Below are 22,476 nucleotides of genomic sequence, written 5' to 3'. Positions count from 1 at the left end.
GTGTGTGTGTGTGTGTGTGTGTGTGTGTGTGTGTGTGTGTGTGTGTGTGTGTGTGTGTGTGTGTGTGTGTGTGTGTGTGTGTGTGTGTGTGTGTGTGTGTGTGTGTGTGTGTGTGTGTGTGTGTGTGTGTGTGTGTGTGTGTGTGTGTGTGTGTGTGTGTGTGTGTGTGTGTGTGAGCAGTATGTGGTTGGTGTTGGCTGTAAGAGGGCATAGGTTGACAGAATAATGGGGACATAATGAAGACAATAAGAAATCGTTATAAGATAATTATTTACTGCGATGAGTACTGAGAACAGACACTTTAGAAGCTGCTCCAACAAAGCTAATAAGAAAATGACTCTCTTCACTTCAAACCATTTTGTTTATGTGTTTATATGTGTGTATTAGAGGAAGGTTAATGTATCAATGTGGGCAATATGTAATATACTTTTGGACATGAACAATGTTAACTAAAAAACATGCACACGCAGAAATGAGGGTGTTTCCATACATATTGATTCTCTGATTCATAGTGAGTGCTGTGGAGCATTATACCAGAAGACACACTGATGCATCTCGGTTTTCTTTCTTTATGACAACACCAAACCACTATGTCACCATGATACCATTGTGTGTATTGCAAAGCTGCTGTTTTTTTTAAATGTTATGGATATAACTCCATCTTTTTTTGCAAAGAAAAAGAAAGAAAAATCTAGCATTAGATTTATAACATTCTTCATATACTTTTCAGAAGTTGAGTGGCTATATGCATAAAAAAACAAAACAATTAATAGCTTCTACTCAGGATCTAATGTCACAGGAAGGGAAATGATTTGATTTTGTAATGATACAATCAGCTTAAAATGCATCCTGTTGATTATGTTCACATAATATTCATCTCAGAAGACTGATCATACTATTTTCCTGATTCTGAGCAGTAATAACAAGACTCAGAGAAAGCAAAGAAACCATGTGTTTTTGGGCACCACTTTTACTCCACAACAACATGTTTTTTATGTTGGTCGCAGAATTGGATCTGAAAGGGTTAATCATGTTTTGAAAGGTGCTGCATTCACTGGAAAGAGAACTGTTAGGTGGTGTTGATGGTAAGCCAAGGTTTCTTAGTTCCTCCCAAGGCCAAGGGGAGGTACAATGGAACCGGGGTCCCACAACAGATAGCTTGTATTATTATTATTGTGGAATAGCCTCCCAACTGAGATACGGGATTGTCCCACTCTCAATAGTTTTAACAAAGGTCAACTCAAAGAATGGTTAAGAAACAAGCAGACATGCAATCACCGCTAAATGCACTTTAATACAGGGGTATCTCCTCTTGCACTTTATGTAGCTCTTTTATCTCCTCCTGAACTTTATATGTCGTAGCTGCTGCATTGTACTACCTTGTGGTAAATGCTGCTGCTCATGCTCTTTCTGCATATCATGTATTTCTGTTTGCCATGTATATACATGCTATGTTCATAAATGTTGTATGTGACGGGACTACGGATGGAAATTAGCTCAAAGCTAAAATCCGGCTCATTTACATTTCAAAGCATTATTTTGTTTAAAATGTTCATTAATGGGCATTGTCCCGGTTCAAATAAACGATTAAATGAAAAAAAATGTATAATAAAGTGCTTCCTAACCATTCATTACCTCTTGAACTGTTTACCTATGTAACCTTGACATTGCTGTTTCCAGGCACACACATCGCTCAGTCATTATTCCCTCTGTATGATTGGACATTCAGGAATAGTAAAATGTAGGCCTACACGTTTGAATATAACAACTTAACCATTGCCAATTTCAAAAAGCCACACTCACACACCAGCTGGATGCCATTGCTCATAGAGGAAATTGTACAAATAGTCCCCATGCGTCAAATATCAGCCTTACTTCTAACGCTCACACTGTGAAGCTGTTTAAACTCTAAAATATGCCAGTCTCCATTAGCAGCCGTCTACACTGGCGTCTCTCACTTCTCCGATAATTTATCCAAATGTCACTCTTTGAGCTATCAGTAAGCCTATCAGTAAACTGTGCTTATAACGGGAAAGCCAATCAGTCTGTTTTGTCTACCCCTGTTTCTGTTTCAATCAGTCTTAAAAGTGTAGGGCTGCGTGGGTCATGGTGCACAAGATAATTTGTGTCTTTCTGCAACTGAGCATCATGCCTGGTAAACCCAAATATCCCTTCCAAAACGGCAGCTGTCTTTCCTAATTAGTGGTTGAAAAATTGCAAATGTACAAGTTGTTTCGTACCAAAATGTGGCTGCAGTAGCTGTCACTCTCGTTAAAAGGTAAAAAACACCAGGATCTGTTTTCATTTGCAGCACTCTGTTTGCTATTTAAAACAGTTGTGCTATACGCAATTTGTATCTTTTGGAGAAGCAATTCAGTCTGATTCCTTTGAGGATGCACGATGGCATCAACAAACAGACCCTTAGGCACGAAGAACAGGCACAAGCTACTAAAACAGTCCAAAGCTAGTTGGCAGAATAAATGTCATCATAGTAAAAGATTACATCGGATGATGCCACTTCATTTTGCAATTTAAAGCAAATGCACACATTCTACGGTTTGTAACCAGTCAGACAAATCAGTTGAAGTTGTTGTGAAAGGCAGATTGCTTCTTTAGCTGTAGCCTTCCCTTTAAACAGAAGGGCAAACAGCTTTATCCTTGTTAAACTGGAACAAATCACCCCATGACCAGTCCTCATCAGTATGGATCCACACAGTTAAACTTCCCTTCCCTGACCCTTTGGCACTGTGCTTTGTCAGTCCAATTCTTTAGCTAGACTGTTGGCAGTGGTGCCTAAGATCAGGATGGGACTGCTTGTTCTCCATCAGGTTTTTCACATATTCCTATTGATCGTAATCCCTGTGACTCCAGCTGTGGAGAATTATTCCCAAATCCTTTTCTCTTTTGCCGGAAACAGTGCCAATACAGAGAGGGGGATTGTTTGAAGTTTTTGGGGGATTTGGCTCGGGTACATAATTGGTGTTGGGGTTTTCTCAGAGGGATGATACTGTTTTAATCATTTTTGCATCTTCCCACAATATTCAGTCATGGCACAGTGCTGGGTCACACATGTCTACATAATGCATGAACGCACAGACACACACTTAACTCACTGAATCTGTATGCAATATTTATTGTGTGTACTGGTGTTTACTGACATCCAAATGATTTTATAGGTGTGTTTAGTCAGTATGAAGTATAGCTATAACCACTGATAATGTCCATTTAGTCTGCTGATAAGATTCAAACTGTGTGATATATCCTTGCACAGAAGGAACAATCTCAGTTTGAGAATTTAGTTGAACTAAGGAAACTTTAGCACCGTGGACACCCATCGCTTACTAAGAGTAGTGGTTTACGTTCTTTCTTCGAAGCATAAGATTCAGCAACTTGTTTCATGAAATGAAATGATACTCTTAAGAGATTTTGAAGTCACACTTCATTATTACAGTATATGTGGTTCACAAACACTTTACCTGAAACTAAATACTACTGTAAATCCCCCTCAAAAAACAAAAGATCCCTTTCATTAAAACCCCTTCTATTCATAAATCAGAGCTTTAACAAATCACAGTGATACAAATCCACCTGTCCACACACAGTAGTTTAAGAGGGATTCATGTTTAAGCATAATGTGCTTTTGTTAATGTGAATTATAAAATGTATTTTACTTTGTTGTAACCATAGACCAATCTTTGACTCATCCATCTTCTCCCACTTCTTAAGGATCACCTTATTTTTGTGCATAGACACGCACATGCACACGCACACACACACGCACACACACACATATAAATGAAATATACATCAGACAGACGGTCATGCATTGGTTATCTGCTGGTACACGGTGGATGGTTGTTGGATAGATTGCTGCTCTTCAGCACTTTAGCACCTCTTCACATAGATGAATTAAACATAACACACGTTGCTACACACTCAGACGTACTAGCTAACACTCACACGGAGAAAGGATTAATAAAACATGAATCCATCTAGTACGTACTCATTGTAGTTAGCTGGATCAGCATGTACAGTATATGGTTTAAAGGCTATTAAAGAGACAAGTGCAGCTGGATGTTCCTGTGTTAGTGTGTTGCAACATCAGAGCAAGAGAGAATGCGTTGGTTGTATTCAGAGGCATGTCATAGAGTTAAATAATGTATGAACTTAACTACTAATTGCACACTTGCCTTAAGGCAGCACTTGAGATTGCGCTTTCTTTCTCTAAACATCCGTCTAATGTTCTCTTTTCTGTCTTTACTTCCCTTGCTTTTTACTTCTCTCTCCATGTCGTTCTTTGTAACCATCAGAGACACTCACTGCTCATACGCACCATTTAGTCTTTACAATTTGTTTCCATCTCTTCTCTATTCCAAACAAATAGCTTTACAAGGTTTCGAGCATTCATGTTTTGTTCTCTCAGATACAGGACGTAGTTTCAGTTTAAGTGCTGCTCAGCAAATTGTGCTTTATAAACCGTGAATAATCAGAGGTAGAGTGGAGCCTGCTTACTTTTGAAAGACAGTATTTTTGACATGGTGCTGCTCTTTAAACCATCGTATTTGAACAGGATGACTTGTCTTATCAAAGAACCTTACATTACAAAACCAGTTTTTATTTCACCTCATCTGAGAACCATGTCAGTCTAGAGGCAACTACTGTACGTTTCCCAGAGGCCTAGACATTATAACACCGAAAGAGCACTTGGATTGTTGCAACAAATCCCCTGTCTGTTGTTGCAGTTACAGCAGTTGTGGGTTAGCCCAAATGACCTCAATGCAATCTATCTGACTTTACTTGCATTTGGAGTCTGAGCATGTTTTCACTGCATTAGCACTTTAGGGACACAGGGATCGAGCGGGGATCAAGGTGTGACTGTGGCAGTGGATTTGACTTCCCACCAGTGGATTGTAATCATTCCCTTTTAAAAACATCTCTTGAGTCAAATTAGCCTCAATAAATCAATATGAAGGTGCTCCAATGTAATTATTATAGTAGGACTTATAAGAGCGGTTTAGTGATTTGGAATAAGAGGAACACACATTTCTGAATTCCTCTGCTATATTTTCATGTGAACTTTAAATAGTAAGTTCACCTTCACGGGAAGTCTAAGGCTCGATGAATATTACATTTAGGTCTATAATGGCTAGAGATTTAAAGGTGGATTCTGTGTATTCCCTCCCCCTGCTCCCTCAATGTCCCCATTTATGTGTGAAATTCTGCACTTCCTCATTAAATCTTTCATGAACGCAGAAGTGCTCTGAACAGAAAATGTGTTTCCTCATCACCTTGTTCACCTACCATTTCTCCATTCTTCCCTCATCTTTCCTGTCCATTACAGTACAATTAGGTTAATATCCTTTTTCATTGTTTCTTACTGACCCTAAGGCACTGACGCCACCTTAAGTGTGTGTTTTAAGTGTTATGTATTCTATATATTTAGATATTATAAATAAAACAATTCCTCCCACTATCTCTTTCTGGATTTGTTCAATCACATCTCCCAGCCTTTTTAAGAGGGCAGAGTTTCTTTTGCTGTCATGGGAATAGCTCAGTTGTCAAGAATGCTATATAAATACTTTACAGATCTACCTTTGAACGTCAAATACTCACTTTGTAGCAGCACGGTACGCACAGAGAGATATCAGAATCCGCAAATGAATAGTGCGAATGTATAAACGTGCTACAGATACACATACATTCTTAATTACTACACAGGTAAGCTAAGTCTCTTGGGACACACACACACACACACACACACACACACACACACACACACACACACACACACACACACACACACACACACACACACACACACACACACACACACACACTAGCAGTCATACTGACACTGTCCATTAGCAGCAGATGAACCCCTGTGGCAGAAGAGAAGGTGAATGCGGTAGGGAAAAGTTAAAAGTCAGAGGGAGGTGATGGGGGGGGGGGGGTTGCGGCTCTCTCTGAATGATTGATGCTGATCCCCCATGTGCCATCCAGAGCTGGTAGTTGGCAGATGGACACACACACACACTCCTAATGCACTTGTGCCACTTTTTCATCCTCTCCCAGATACTCACACACACTTCCCGATTCACTCACTCACTCACTCATGCTATGCCCCTCTGCAGTGTGCACACTCACAGCTGGTGTCAGAGTGATTTCAGGCTGATATGCAGCTATTTCTCAGGCTGTATCTAATGGCTGATTAGCATGCTGTTAATGATCTCCAGCTCTCAGAATCTCCCCCTTTTTTCCTTCTCTTCTTTGTGGAACATGGAGGGAGGGTTTCCTCCAAAGGGCAGGAGGGGGTCAGGAAGCTAACTTAGACTTCCACTCTTCCTTTTTTTCAGAAACAGATGGGTAGACAAAGATAGAAGCAAATTGCAGCTGCTCTGAATTCTCTTTACTTTGAAGGTGGAGGGATGAATGGATAGACCGGCACTGTGTGGAAAGATGTTCCACCTGGCTTCTTTTTAGGCAGTATGCTTTGCAAATGAGTTTCACTTTTTAGAAAGGGCTTACACTTCATTTTTCATGGGTCGATCTTTCACAACACAGTGAATTTGGAGATACTCTCTTCTTTTTAAACACCCAAACATGCAAAATCCAATTTGAGTCAGTTGTTTATATCCTCCTTGTATTTCTAAAATCATCTTAGTAGTAACAGGAACAAGATTCTGTGTAAGCTGTTCAGCTTTTTGTCCAGGCAGCTTTTATTTGCCAAAAATAAGAATATATGTACAAGCCTCTTTTCTTCAGCTGCACTACGCCTCAAACATAAATGCAGCATAATGTAAAATGGATCTTACTGCTCCCCTGTGACTGTCTCCCTCCTGGAGAGGATAGCAGCAGAGGCATTAGGAGCAAAGCTGTAAAAGGAATTTGACTCATTTATTCCAGACCTCGCCTCAACCCTTTTGATCTGTTGGTGCAAACAGAGAGGATAACATGTTTAAGGAATTTAGATGGTGTTTTGTTAAAACAGTAGATGTAGAAAACAAAAACAGCTCTGGTAGTTATACTAACAGTAACATTATTTTTGGGTTGTCTAACCTTCAGCTCTCTGTCCCGTTCTTGTTAACACCTATACATTGTGAGATCAAATAACTTGATTTGGCTTGTTAGGATTTCACCATGTTTCATATCAACTGGGACCTGTTTGCACCCTGTGGGGATTGAACATAACAAACTTATATGACATTCTCTAAAAATGAAAGTGTTTTACAGTTGTATCTTGTAAATGCTCCAAACCTCGTGAAAACAAATGTAGTGCTCTTGCTCTACAGTAAATAAACTGGATGGATGGATGGATTGGTGGAATAAGATGGAAACCATAGCAACAATAGGACATCAAGGACACAGGAAAAAGTAAAGGAGTAAAGCATGACATAACAGTCATTTGAAGTATTTGGTCAAACATATTGTGATATTGGGTTTTCTTCCTATTGCCCTGCTCCACAGGCAACATTGATGTGAATAACTTTTATCAGGCTAACGATCCTCTGACTTGATCACTGACACATACAATTGCTGCTATTCCCCTTAAAAAGTTAAACCCAGGCAATCCCTTTATCTCATTGGCTGTACTCTCTAAGTCTTACTCTTATATATCACTTTCTGTCCTCTTCCTCATACAACACATGTTCCTGCCTCCATCCTCCTCTGCTTCTGTGTCCCTCCTTATCACTTTCTGGCACGATCTACCAATCGTTTCATCCTTTCAAACACCAAGTGCTCTTCTATCTTTCCTTGAATAAAAGCTTGTCATCTTTGAGGTGAGGTAGGTGCAGGAGGGACCTCAAAGAGATAGCCTGAAGTCCAGCTTCGGGGGAATAGAGGGCGAAAAGGTGTGAGGTGAGAGGTGAGAGATGAAGGTACAGGAGGTCTGAAGCTGAAGAGCTGAAACATCATTCTTTCTCACTCTGGCTGACACTGTCAATATGTAGACATTAATGACGGTAATGATATTCTCAGCATTTCATCTGTGCCTGTAGGGAAGGTTAGACTTTTTAATTGTATCGAGTTCTGGCAGCTCCTAAAACTAATTTTGTTTTTTGCATAATCCACCAGGTGCAGTGCATATGGTTGAATCCCAGTGCATTTCATTTGGCTTTCAATCAGAACTTAAACGGCTCTCTGCGATGTTATTTGTACCCATAAAAATGTCACAGGTGTGTGTGTGTGAGTGTGTTTGTGTGTGTATAAATGAGTGTGGGTGCGTGCATGCAGGTAACCTGTCAGTTTGATGCAGGGGTAATCAGCCTGGCTAATGGAGTCCTTGAGCAATTAATGAGTGTCTTAACTCCACCTAAGATAGAGACATACCGAGCACACATACAACCATACGAACAAACTAAACACACACACGTTGCACAGGAACATCTACACACACAATCTGCACTAATGCAGTAAACTTCCCAAACCACCCAAGTCAGCGTTTCCATTTAAAACCAATTACTGAAGGCATATTTCATTTTCTAGTAGATCTCCACTCGCTACACAGAACAAGAAAACAACTCATTGAAGCCATCAGTTATCAATGACAATTAATCGATACAAAAATGCAACCCGCTATGGGGAGTTGGTGAATGCACTCATGGGGAACATTCAGCGGCACAGACTCAACACAGACATTCACAAACACTGGGTGTGTACACACACACACACACACACACACACACACACACACACACACACACACACACACACACACACACACACACACACACACACACACACACACACACACACACACACACACACACACACACACACACACACACACACACCACTTAATAACAACACATAATAAGATGAAATCACACAGGCATGCTTTTAGAATAAGAAGTGCATTAATGTATGTTTAAAATATGGTTATGCATAATCATGTCCAAGTGGGGTCCCTTTATTATTCTATATGATCTTTCCTCCTCCTCCTCCTCCTCCTCAGCTTTTCACAGAATCAATGGCAGATAGTTTTTAATTACTTCCCCTGACAGCTTGACAATAAGACATGTACATTCTGTCAGTTTCTTCTTACTTTCAGTCTCTTCCACTCTCAAGTCACTCTCAATTATTCACATCTTATTTGCAAACCCAGCTATTCATCTCGCAGTTTTTGTTCTGTCCCAGACTGACTTGTTAATTTGTTGTTTTATTCAAATCAAATCAAATCAAGTTTTATTTATATAGCACATTTTTAAACGATTTTTGGTCGAGCCAAAGTGCTGTACATATAATAAAAATACCCTACAGTAAAGACACTTTACAGCAAATACAACAGCACAGTTAGTTCAGAATATCAGTATGAGAAAACAACACCCTCTGTCCTTAGACCCTCACATCGTACAAGGAAAAACTTCCGGAGAAAAACCCACAGTTTAAAGGGAAAAATGGGAGAAACCTCAGGGAGAGCAACAGAGGAGGGATCCCTCTCCCAGGACGGACAGACGTGCAATAGATGCCGTGTGTAAGAGATAATACATTTTACAGCATAGGTAGTCCGAATGTTTGGAAATGCATGTGTCTATAATAAGAAGATGAATCCACAACGATGTCAACAACAATCCTGTGGGAGCCATCCGGGAAGCAGCATGACGAGACCCAGGCAGTTATTGTTGTTTTTAAGTCCTATCCTGAATAGGCATGCAGCTCAAAAGCCTCTCCATATGCAAACAATATACATGTGTCCTTAGTGTAAAGAACAAGAAAATATTGGTCATGAGACCATTGATGCAAAGTTGCAGGACAGACTATACATTCAGGATAATTCAATGAAACAAACTGAAATGGCCAGTCAGGAAGAAGTTTGTCACTGGCGCAATCAACTAGCTGGTCAAAAAGCCACCATGAATGGTATAGAATGAAGCACATAGGACAGCAGTTAAGAAGTCAATAACAACAACAGTTAAATCCAAAAAAGCTCTGACATATTAAGTAGTATAATGGTGCTCTGGATCAAAAGTGCTGCACCCCCCTTAAACTTCTCTGTACAGGCTGCATTCCTCACACCTTCAGAGGAGCACAAGGGGAAAATATCCCTTTGGATGACTGAGTTTTCCCCCCTGATATCAGAGAAAGTGTGTCCTGAAATGAAATCCAATGAGAGCTGTTTATACTGTCAATCATTCCTTTTGCCTTTCACTTTTTCATCTCACTAACCACAGATGGAAATGGTTTTGCATGCTTTGCTTCTTAGTATCTCTGAAGTAAATGTCAAAGAGGCAGACTTAATGTTTCGGTCATGACCGTGGTTGAGTAGAGTAAACCTCTCATAGACCCATGGATCTTTGATGTGCTTGATTCAAAACCGTGTATACATAACTATAAGTAATGTAGCTTGGTGTTCAGGGTCATCAAACATATTTTGTATTGTATGAGATATACTCTCAGCACAGTCCAACTTGCAAAACTGTATTGTGGTTCTGCTGAACACTCAAGTTTATCACATACACATACTGTCACATTACTTTTTGTTCTGCAAAAAGCTGTCTCTACAGACACACACAAAACCTCTGATTCACACTGATGAAGCAATCTGTTTCTTAAGGTTAAGTTACACTGACACATAACTTTGGTTTATCTTTATTTTGCGACTCAGATTTACAGAAAGCACATATATTATTTCTGTTGATAAATTCAATGCAAAGGGGGCCAGGCCGGCAGTGTAATTGAATATTAATGTTGGTTACGACGGTGTTAAAGGGTAAGGTCAGAGCTATACCCTCGACATTACTCTGGGTCTTTTTACTGAGAGTGCCAAATCATGCAAGCAGCATTATGCATGTCTGCAAGTAGGTGATGCACGACATGCATTACATTGCCTGTGTTAGAAGGTCAAGGTGCAGGGGATAACATCTAAACAATGTTTTCAGTTTGAGGGAAAATACAGCAGGGGCAAACGATCGAGAATCAGACCTCTAAATACTCTTCAATCATACCCAAGCAGCTGTAGAAAGGTTTTACTGAATCGTTATTGTAAACGTATACGCAACTGTGTGCAAATAAAGTAGGCTTTCTTTCATACGCCGACCTTAGTGAATCTGTCAATATAAATAAAAAACACTGCTATGCAAACTTAACTAAGGTGCGAGACATTATCCCAAAGAGACATTAATAGCAGCGCTATAGTGGAATAGTATGGATCTTTACAGCCTTATTACTTTCTATTGTGAGCGATGGCCTCATCACCAAGCAAGTGTTGTGTATTTACCAAGAGCTATTATCCATCCTACACTCAAAAAAATAATTTCTTGGACTTACTTAATAAAGTTATGTCAACAAATTCCACGAAACTGAGTTGAGTAGATTATAATTAAATATTACTAGTAAGAAGAATATAACTGACTTATGTTGAGCCAACGCGACCGTGTTAATTAACTTCAACAATACCCGGTCACCCTGGATTTAATTAATAGCTCTGTGTCCAGCTAACTTAACTGAGCAATATTAAGTCAACACAGTGCAGTTTCTTTAGACATACTTGATTTTTTTGATTAATGCCAACATAAAGATATTATATAATGCTAACTTAACTCACCTATATTCATGTTACTTAAAAGTAAGAACTGCTATACTCAACTGTATTTAGTAAGATCAACTTAACTTTAATTTGTAGTTCAAACTTAAATCATTTTGGAAACTACTGCATTCCGTGTTACTTAACTGGTATTCATTGCTATAATGGAAGTCATTTTAAGTTCACTTACTAAACCAGACTATGTCAACAAATTCCACGAAGTGTAGTTAAGTAAATTCAAATTAACTGACTTAAGGTTCAGTGAAAAAAATACATTTATTTCACATGAAACGCGATATAACCACATAGGCAACCAGGTTTACCAAGTTTAAAATCATGGAAACCCATAAAGACTTCTTTGTATCACACCTTATCAACAAACAAAAGGTTGAAGTTGCACAACATTTAGCTAGCAACAAAAATGTTCAAAAGAGCACCATGTTTTAACCACATAGCCCAAACTGAAACTAAACATTGCATGTAAGTCGTCACATAAATAGAAAAGTAAACTACAAAATGTGTAAAACGTTTATAAATGTCTCTTGTCATCAACTGTTGCTATGGAGATAATGAAAACCGGAACAATAGTTTTCTAGATTATTGTTTTGGTTTTATAGCATATTTTCTGTTTGGTGTTGTCTAATTCTTAATTCTGTCTAAATCCAAAAAAATTCAGCAAGCCAGCTCTGATCGACTCTCAATTCCCTCCACGTTTATCATTAAGCAGGCGACGAAGCACCTGGCCCCCAAAGTTAGCGACCAGCTGGAGAGGAAAACTAAACATCCAGCAGCCGAGGAGCGAGATAACCTTCAACAGTATTGAGACCAAAACAGAGCTAAAGGATGAGTAAATATTGGAAACACACTTGTCAGAACAGACATTTCCAGGCTAATGTTGCTCTTAGCTGGATACGGTAGTATATTATTGACCTGGTAAATATACATAATTAGTTTGCTATCACCTTAATAGAAAAAGTTGCACAACATTTAGCTAGCAACAACAATTTTCAAAAGAGCACCATGTTTTAACCACATAGCCCAAACTGCAACTTGTACGTATAAACTGTACGACATTAATCATTTGTAACATTCCTATTCAGTAACATTCCATAGATAAAATTCCCTCCGAAATATTTGGATAAAACCCCTGCTCCAAGATATCCAACGTGCCGTTTCAAGGCGTTCCACTTGTAGTGTTCAAGTAGTTCATTCAAACAGTTTGTTTTTCAGCACTTGAGCCTTTGACGACAGGTGGCGAACATCCATTTCCATCAGGATCTTTTGAAGAACCTCAAACGTGCATCTCAGGTTTTTTGGATAGCTCAAGTCCAATGCATATGTGAGTCCAAATAAAATTGCCAGTGCGTTCGCAATGTTTTGAAGATCGTTCAGCACTTCCACACCTTCAATTACAATCCCCACATCTGCGAGGGAATCCGTTGGCTCTGCACCTTCCTTCTTTATGGCGAAGATTCCCAAGACCATCTGATCTACACTCTGGTCAGTCTCAACATCCTAAAAGGCAGAAAAAATAGACCATCAGCCAGACTTACACACACACACACACGGGAAAAAAGCAACACTCTTGCTAAGTAACATATATAGAGCTCCCAGATAAGCATACCTACAAGCTACATTGGGTGTAGCTTTTCTAGTTGTTGACGGTATCTGCTAGGGGCTTGTGGGTATTTAGTTAACCATGGATATGAAAATGGTTTTACAAAACTTTTAAATTTGAGAAACTCAACAGTTCCATTTATGAATTATACATTCAAGCAACGGTCTACAAACTGCTGTTGATAGTTTGAAAAGGGAATTGTACTATGCATGCATATGGGTTATTTTCTGATTGCTCTTTCAAACCTGTGGTGCCATTAGTTTGTTTAAAACCAGCTCAAAAAAGTACGAAATAAATCACTTTTTTTGTTTCCAGAGGGTAATAATGTGGAAAGCAGAGGCACAAATACTTACGAGGTACTCTCTAATCAGGCTTTCGGGGTCTTCATTAAGGTACACAATTAGTGCTTTTATAACGCAGGCTCTCCTTGTCTCGATGGCGTCATTCTGTAACAAAGGAAATGCATAAGTGGGAGAATAGTATTTTTACATTGTGCAGCATTTAACACTAGATGCATTAATGCACAAGCAAACTATCCTGTTCTTTTTTACATGCAACTTCATACAATTTTTTACATTTACAGGCAGTGTCTAAGTGCATTTTATTATGAAGGGGGACGAATGTGCATTCAACTGGAGTACAAGTTATAATACCACAAGAAGCACCTGTAATGCAAGTGTTTGGTTATTACTAGGTAGTGAGTTGTACTTTAAAAGTATTTATGTTATAATCCAAGACACTGTATTTATTTAACTGGGAACTAAGCATTATGATCATCTTAGAAATATGTTTCAGTATAAGCATTTTTTCACTACCATCATATGCAGCACAGTAAATCAAATTATTGCAATTCAAAAAAGCCAAACTTCTGCGAATTTGCATTCATGAAACACTATGTATTACTACATTCCACAGAAAAGGTACACAAATATGCAAATCTCTTTAGATGAAAATACAATTAATTTATTCATTTTCATTTTGAAAATGACTTGATCAAGTACATTTTAAACTTTGTGGGAACATGACTTAAAATGTCTTCCATCAGCCACACGTCTCAAATATTTTACTGCATGCTTAAGTAATACAACTGCACAATAAATACAATAAAATTAATTTAAACAAAACAAATATTTCTAATAACCAGGCATTTGTTAGATAACACACCTTGTCGTATTCTGCCATGATATTCCTTATTTTCTGCCCAGCGGCACCACCTTTTTTCTGGAAAATCCTTAACAGCTTGGAGGAGTGATGATCTAGCTGCTGCATGAACTTAGATCTCAGTGGGACAGTGGTGATGCGAGCAAACTCTGCTTCCACCTACAAACATTTAATAAAGACAAACACATAAATCAAATCAACACATTTTCTTGTTGGCTGCAGCACCACAGTAAAAGATAATGGAATAATTCAGCCATGACATTTTTCTTTTTACTTCCTGATGATTTTTTTGTCAAAGCATTGTAAGAATGAAAATATAGAATAATTATTTTTCTCAAAGCTATCATTTAACATGAAAGTTAGGTTAATTTCTTAGTATGATTCTGTAGTCAGGTTCCAATGACAAACATAATAAGTGTATGTGGCCAGTCTTGACGCATTTGCCCTAATGTTTTCTGGCAAACTGCATCACATGTACATTGGTAAAATGCTTCTTTAAATTGAACCCCCTTGCAAAATATAATAATTAAGTTATCAACAAAATATATGACTGACCTCACGCTCAGAAAAGAGAGCCGGCCACCTTCTTTTGAATTCGGCAATGAATGGCTTGTCTTCAATCACCTCATGACGCCTATAGGCAAATGTCCTCTCCATTTTATCCTCCACCACCTGTTGGTTATTGTTCTTATGTACCTCGGACAGTAGTGCCAGCCTCTCTTCCTCTAGGCTCCGTTTGGTTTGTCCTGTTGGATAGTCTGGATAGTAGTTTACCTCCGCTCTTTTAGGTTTCTTCACTTGATTGCGAGATGTGCGTTGATCATCCTGTTGACGCTTTAAAGAATTGACAGTCAGCTCTGAACATCCAATGTTGCGCAGCTTAGTGCGGTAGTTTCCCATCTTGAATTTTAAACTGATCTTCCAACCATAAAAGCCAGTAACAGAGCCTTGCTCCCTTAAACATGGGTGCTTTTTCACAAGTGCTTCAGCTACCGAATCAAATTCAGCACTTGAGGGATATGCTTTATATTTCACAATCTGTGATGCCAAAGTTTCAAGAATATCTGACTTCATTCTTGGATTAGGACTGAAGAGGGTACCATTACTTTGAAAGTCACTATTGGCACGCTGGAGTTGGATCTCGACATCATAGACAAACTCCGGCACAGGAAAGGCGTTTGGCCATGGCTCACTTCTGAGGGATGATGTTGACGAAGAATCAGAAGATAAGGGAAGATCAGTGTCCACAGATGAGATTGAATTGATCTCATCCTGGCTGGATGTCCGTGCAGAGAAGCCAGGACTGCTTGTAGATAAGGCACTTGGGGGGTAAATTACTTTGATTTTCCCCTTGTTTTGAATGTCTGAGGTGGAGGTAAGGTTTATAAACTCATCAAAATCAAGGTCCTTGTATTGCAGTCTAAAGTCTCCAAACACCTCACATTGTCTCTTAATCTCACTTTGAAGTTCCTCAACAGAGCTTGGTATTCCCAAAGGCAGGGTTACTTTTGCAGAGTCATTTTCTCCTAGGATGATGCAAAGCACTGCAGAAGTGGCCATACTTGTCAACAGGTTACTCTAAAGAAAAGACAGAAGAAGATATATATTTTTTAAACAGTAGGTAATACAATTCGAGGCAGATCCAGTCATCATCAGTGGAGGTATCATAGGCATTGAAAGCACTGGGTTAGTGTGATGGAAGTATTCTTTAAACTTTAGTAACATATTTAATTATGTGTTGTGTAAATATTTATATTTGAATGACTCTTGCACATGTGTAGTTATAAAGCCATAGTAAACATTAAGGCAGCATTATCATTTTTGGTAGTTCAATTAAACTGCAGACCGATTTGAATTGTCGGCAGTTTCAAATTTATATTGCAAATGTTACAAAATGCAACTTGACTTGATTAACTAGCATGCATAGATTTAGTTAGGGTACGCCAGCATCCTTGTAGAGTTGTGTTTTATTATTTCTGTTAACCTAACCTCACTTGTTTCTGACTCCAAACCCCAGATGTTTTTAATTGATATTCTGTGTCTTATTTTACCCACATTCCCATGAAGACATTCAGTCAAAGTCAAATAAAAATTAAAGGATAATTACCTGACATGTGTATGTATCTTTTAAGGGTGACCATTCGGAGGGTTCCACACTTGTAGTCACTCAGGGGATAGTTGTCGGTCAGTTCACTTAACTCTGCCAACACAATCTCTCTGGCTGAAGATGACTGGAGCTCAAATGCTCCGTAGTGCTCCCTGTACCATGAAGACAATTTTCTGCATATAAAGATCAATGTGTTTTTCAATATACACATTTGAAGTATTTCTGCAAATTCAGGCAGTCCACCTACTGATCCATGCACAAGAAGCATTCCAATTCTATATTCAATGCCATTGCTAGAGACAATGTGTGCTAGCGTGACTGTTGTGAGGTTAGTGTATTTCTGACTTAGTTGAAGTGCTATGTCTTCTTTCATGATATCTAATGGAATTGTTGAGACGTTTGACACGTCAAAGGCTGACCTCTCATTACTCCTTGTGTGCATGTGATAGCCAATCATCAGCTGGTGCTTATTTGCCAGAGACAGTGTAATGTTCTTGAAACACTTTGTGTGTCTTACAACCTGTTTGAAATAACTGTGCTTGGCCTCAAAACGCATAGTCCAAAACATCACAATGGGGCCGAACAGCTTAATCATTTCTGGGTAATGCTCCAAAAAGTGATGTTTTGGCAAGAGTCGCTGATCTGGAAATACTTCTTGGTATCTCTGTCTGTGCTCTGAGATTTTAAACTCTAAATATGCCACAGACTCCTCACAGTGGATAGGTGCAACAACAAGCTCTACAATATGTTTCAAGTCTAGAATCACTTTCCAAGCTGGTTCGTCTTCAGGGATCAACTGCCCAATCATAAACGGCAATAACCTCAATAAACACCAATTTTCGTGCGCGTTGCCACCAATTCTTTTGTTTCGGACAAAATTAACTGGGACCAAATGAGGTCGGTTTTTTTTGTCCCCCCACTTGTATGGAAAGTTTTTGATGCTCTTATTGAGGTTTTCAAGCGTAACAAACTTTTTGGAAATAAGCACACCAAGGCACAGTGCAAGCTCTACTGGGACTATGCCCTCAAAAAGATCATGGACAACATCAGGAGGATACCCTGATGTGACACTGAAATGGGCAAGTCTTTCTGTGAAAATACACGCTTTTTTTACACCAAAAAAGCTACCTCCTTTTGCCTGTGCAGTATCAATATGGACTTGATGAAGCTCCTTGTTTCTTGGGGTAAATGCACCCGATTTCACTTCTTTAACCTGAGTTTCTGCTCGCTGAGCTGTACAAAACCTACAAGCATATGGGCCCGAGAAACTTTCCACAAATCCGGCTATTCCATGTGCTGCAAGGTTGTCTGACACTACACACTGAAGTGTCCCTTTCACAAATGTACCCAGTTGTGAGACAAAAACACCCTGCCGCTCCAATGTAACAAGGTCTTGGAGTAATGGTTCAAATACTTTGCAATAGCCAAAGGTCTTCACGTCATCACTTCTACATAAAAGAGCCAGGTATATTGAGGTCAAAGAGGAATGGCTGCCAGGAGGCAAATTTCCCAAAATCCAATAGACAGCACAGAGTTTGTGTGTTTTACGTGAAGTACCGAGTGGGTTGCAGACTTCAAAGTCATCTACGTATAGACAGATGGAGATTCTCAGTTCCCCCCCTGCCAGAAAATCATTGTTCTTGAAGTACTGGCCATCTTCAAAAGATTTATAATGAAGGTGGTCATTCACTACCTGTTGTTCTCTTCTCTTTTCAACAACCTTGCTAAGCACATCATTTTGATGAAGTAGCTGATGTAAAACCTTTAGCAAAGGGACATACTGAAAACTTCTTTTAGTCTTTGCATCAAGTATGTACTGAACTGGATCAACAATATTGAAATGATCCTTGTAGTATTGCTTCCTCTTAAAAGCAGTGGCTAAAGGTCCTTCCTTTTGTAAAGCTTTTGACAGAGGGTTGGACGTACAAAGTGTACAGCCTAACTCATTAATGAGCAATTGGTCAACTTGCAAGTTATGGTTACTGAAGAAATCAGCTAGAATGTTGTTGGATACTGGCACCAGAGAAGAACTAATCAAATAGTGCAACTCGTTTAGCAGCTCATCAATGGCAGAGCCTGGTACATGGAAACAGTTTTCAAGTTTTAATAAAACAAATGCCAGTTTCTGTTCTATAACTTTATGCAAGTTCTCTGACGTTTGGACCAATGCACCAACCTCAAGCTCATCATCGTGAAGTATCTCATCACTCTCTGTCAAGCATGTATCTCCCAAAGTACAACTCAATGAATCTGCCCTTCCATTTTCCACAATTCCAGCTTTGAAATTGTTCAGTGTATGCGTCTTGTGCTTTCTGTTCTTGTGTGATTGATATGTTCCGTAAATATTTGTTGAAAAGGAACAACTTTCAAACACACAACAGATGGTTTCGTGTCTTTTGAGATGGTTGTTAACATGAACGAAAAACTCTCTCAATGAGACAATGCCACTACAAGAACAATGATGGCAGGTAAATGTTGTTACATTTACAGATTTTTGTGACGTTTGATCAAAATGTGATCTGGATAGATGACTTCGAAGGGCATTCCACGTTTTAAATGTGCATGGGCATTTAGAATATGTGCATGGATAAGGTTGTCTGCGGCCAAAGTGGCCATGTATTAACCTGTAGTGCTTCAATAGCTGAAATCTTGAGGTTTCCTCTGCACCACAGTCTTTACACTTCCACATGTAACTGAAAATGAAACAAACAAAAATATTAAACAAAAAATGACAGAGTATAGATCAGTGATGCAAACACAGGTATGGTGAAAAAAAGAGAGAACTATTCGAAGCAGAGAAAAAACAGCGTAATATACCATCTGACAAAGGCCTGTGCTATAATGCTTCAATGAACTGGCTATTCTTTATAATATACTCAGATCAATAGGAGACAGAGATGTTAAGTTATAAATCAAGATTTTTCATTTTGGATATTTTACAAATCACTCCCCTTTTAAACTATATTCTTGTTATTTTTAACAACTTTTTTGTTACTGTCATATAGTATTTTATACCTGTTTTTCATTTAGTCTCTAATGTCTCATTAATAACTATAATGATCATATCAAGGTGTGCCTTAACCTCACTGAGCTGAGGTTATTTGAGCCTCTCAGGAGAGAGCTCTCTTCCACCTGGTTGTAGAGAAGCTCTTTAAATTCGTTAGCATAGCTAGCTAACCAGATGCTAATAACAACAGATCGCCACTGTGATTACAACTAAAGACATAGCCACGCAAACACTGCGGCATGTGTACGGCTCCTTATGGGTACTGCAATATTTGAAGAGCTGGAGCGGCTTTCCGGTGCTCTCCGTCAGCACTCCTTTCAGACATATACCACGTGAAGACACGTTACGCTCGTGTTGTGTTCAAGGAACCTGTCCTTGGTCAGGAAAAACAGGCACTCGCTTGTTTAATTATTTTGCGGTCTAGATTTCTTCTTTTTTTAAGTACGAAGTTGTTGACGGACTCCAAACCCCCCCCCCCCCCCCCCCCCAAAAACGAAAACTCTTCGGTTCTCCACGAATTACACAAGTCACCCAAATCAGCGTTAAAAAAGCGGGAGGCGCCGAAAAGCACTAATTTGCATCACTGAGCCCCGCTCCCTCTCTCACTCTCGCTCGCCCAACCACTAACGTAGCTGGTTTACGTTAGCAAGCTAGCTCTCACACTGTAACATTAGTGCTATCACACAGTCTGTTCTTTATCTGCAAGCTTCTGTCTTCCCCCGCCACAGGCATCTCAGTTGCCGCCGGTTAATAGCCGGTCCTGCTCACTGACAGTCAAACACATATCCCTAAACCCGACCAACAGCCATCTTCGCGCCACTTTCACAATATTAAATTAACATTTCACAACACACAAGTCAGTAATTTATAATTCAATTTAAAACTGTTTGGTTGCTACTGTGATATATTCCTGCTGGCTAGCATTAAGTTAGTTAGTTAGCTTTCCAGCTAGCCAACCTTAGCTGCCATATGCGAAAATATTGCAGATATTTCTGCGAGTTACAACACTCTCAATTTCACATTCTAACCGCATGTTTATAAACCAACTTAAAATGTTGCATAGGAAAAACATACTCACTCATATTCATTTGGATGTCGCTCAGGTCTCTGCCATTGCTTCTTCAGCTTCTCCTGTCCTTCCTCACCGCGAAAAAGCCCACGTCACAATCATATCCCTCATGTGAGCCTCTGCGCATGCGCCACAGGCAATTTACACAGCTGTGTTGCGTTGGAGATAATTGAGCAGCATATGTGGCTTCAACAGGTATCCATTTTAAGAAAACCCTACTTAAATCAACTAGGTTTAAACAGCAAACTCAGATATATCAATTAAATTGGGTAAAGATGCATTCATTAGATTCAACAACTCACAGAGTTCACTTTTTTGAGTGTACTAGAGTGTGAATGTTACACCAGCCATGTGACTCGTACACTGGTGGAGTAATTACTCATCGTGCTCACCGTGAACTGAAGAGGATAATGAGGTTTGTAAACAAAAGGCAGCCATTTTGGCAGCAGTCGACTCACTAACCATCCTCAATGGTATCATTTGACAGGTGTGTGTGAGTGGATGTGTGTTAATGCATGCATTATGTGCGTATGTCTCTGCGTTAGCAATAGGGAGTCGCCATTAATCCTCTCTTGCTCATTTTCTCTCTCTCTCGCTCTGTCTTTCTTCCTCTCTCTGACCAGATTCACTCTCACCAAGGGGGTTTAAATAATCATCAAACAAATAGGTGGTGCATAGAGACCAGGGCTACAGGTGTGCTTTTGTGTGTGTGTCTGTGTGTTACCTTTCCACCTGTTGAAACTGATCCCATAATCACTTCTTCTGAACCCACATGTGTAAGTGCTTGCATGTATATGTGGTGGTTTCCTGACTAAATGCTCTTAATGTTGAACATTTACCATGGGTTACATTTACTTGTAATCTGCTGCTCAACCTTGCATATTTTTATCCTGATCCACTAATCTTTTACTAACCTGCTGTCTTCCTCAGCCCTCTCTCTCTAATTTCATCCTCACCCCAGGCTGGGTTGCTCCTTTGTCAGGAACTGCCTGAACAAAAGCGTGAATATGGAATAAAATTTAAAAAAGATGAAATTAGCCTAAAAATAGGGCCTCCATTTACAGATAATGAGGTGTCCTGTGAAGTGTCTGACTGTAATCAGCACTTGGAAAAAAAGGGAGAATAATCATCCAGCATCAGAAGGGACCGTGGCTTCATATTGAAAGACATTTAAGTGTTGTGAGATTCCACTTACAATAGTAGTTTAGACAAAATCTGTGCTCTGTTTTAAATACAATGCAGTTTATTGCTTTGTCCGGTAAACCAGTTCAAGCCCTGGGTAGCAGGGTAAAGTTTCATCTATGGATAAAGCTGTTTTGTTATTCTTATACTTAATTTAATCTCAGGCTAATTTGGAGTCTTGACTGGAGCTTTCTGAGATCAGTCTTGGGTGTTTTCTACAGTTTGTAGCTATCTTTTTGCATTAGATATTGACAGTGATATTGTATTGCATGTTGCTTTAGTGTTTACATATTTTTGTCCATTAGTTTCGTTGTTGGCATCTTAAAACATTTTTTTTATTGTGATTTAAAAGTGTGCCACTACCCTTGTAAAGGTCCCTAATGGCAGGGTGAACTGCATATTGTCAGACTACCATCTGATACATTGCTAAACAAAACATTATACAAAATACCGATTGGCTTTAAAGAAACCATAGAGGGTAGGAGACGGGATGCAAACTGCAGTCACAGATGGTAAGCTCACATGCTTTGCACGCTTAACTATTCACCCCAACCACCTCCTCAATTCATGTCACTACCACCTTTGCTACTTAGAACGAGGACTCATTATTCACAGAACTGTGACATGTCACTCTTCAGGAAAAGATAAGGTTGTTTTTCTCGAAGAAAGCTCTCCAGTGTGTGTTGCAGACCCAGTCTCGGCTCATTTGCCATCCTGTGGCCCTCGGAGAGTTTCTCTCCTCCGGAAATCACCTGACCTGATCGCCTGCCTGCTCAGCCGTCTCTCATTCCAGCTACCGGCCTTTCGTTTC

At 39.4% G+C, this 22,476-nt stretch overlaps 2 protein-coding genes across 3 annotated transcripts in view; one reads left to right on the top strand and one right to left on the bottom strand.

Annotated features, from left to right (window-relative positions):
* The window catches only part of LOC117474733 (zeta-sarcoglycan), a 283,850-nt gene that overhangs the window by 51,292 nt on the left and 210,082 nt on the right, over positions 1-22,476 (top strand). The window lies entirely within an intron of this gene.
* LOC117474732 (sterile alpha motif domain-containing protein 3-like) lies at positions 11,261-20,803 on the bottom strand. Of its 2 annotated transcripts, none has more exons than XM_034120723.1 (7): positions 20,493-20,803; positions 19,032-19,100; positions 16,408-16,580; positions 14,856-15,878; positions 14,304-14,459; positions 13,493-13,585; positions 11,261-13,036 (listed from the first exon to the last, which is right to left on the bottom strand). In XM_034120723.1, the coding sequence occupies exons 4-7, from the start codon at positions 15,858-15,860 to the stop codon at positions 12,728-12,730; spliced, it is 1,563 nt and encodes a 520-aa protein (XP_033976614.1). In that variant the 5' UTR covers positions 15,861-15,878; positions 16,408-16,580; positions 19,032-19,100; positions 20,493-20,803; the 3' UTR covers positions 11,261-12,727. The 2 variants fall into 2 exon arrangements, with proteins under 2 accessions (XP_033976614.1, XP_033976613.1); XM_034120722.1 differs by having other exon boundaries at positions 16,408-16,559.

The sequence above is a fragment of the Trematomus bernacchii genome, unplaced genomic scaffold (genome assembly GCF_902827165.1).
Source record: "Trematomus bernacchii unplaced genomic scaffold, fTreBer1.1, whole genome shotgun sequence".
NCBI classification, from domain to species: domain Eukaryota; kingdom Metazoa; phylum Chordata; class Actinopteri; order Perciformes; family Nototheniidae; genus Trematomus; species Trematomus bernacchii.
Note: the sequence above shows the minus strand (reverse complement) of the source record. Positions and strands in the feature narration are given on the sequence as shown.

Coding starts and splice junctions, on each gene's coding strand:
- LOC117474732 (XM_034120723.1), bottom strand. CDS start 15,860: ATGGCCACTTCTGCAGTGCTTTGCATCATCCTAGGAGAAAATGACTCT. Junction 13,586..14,303: donor TCATGGCAGAATACGACAAG/GTGTGTTATCTA, acceptor CCTTTGTTACAG/AATGACGCCATCGAGACAAG. Junction 13,037..13,492: donor GCCTGATTAGAGAGTACCTC/GTAAGTATTTGT, acceptor TCTGCCTTTTAG/GATGTTGAGACTGACCAGAG.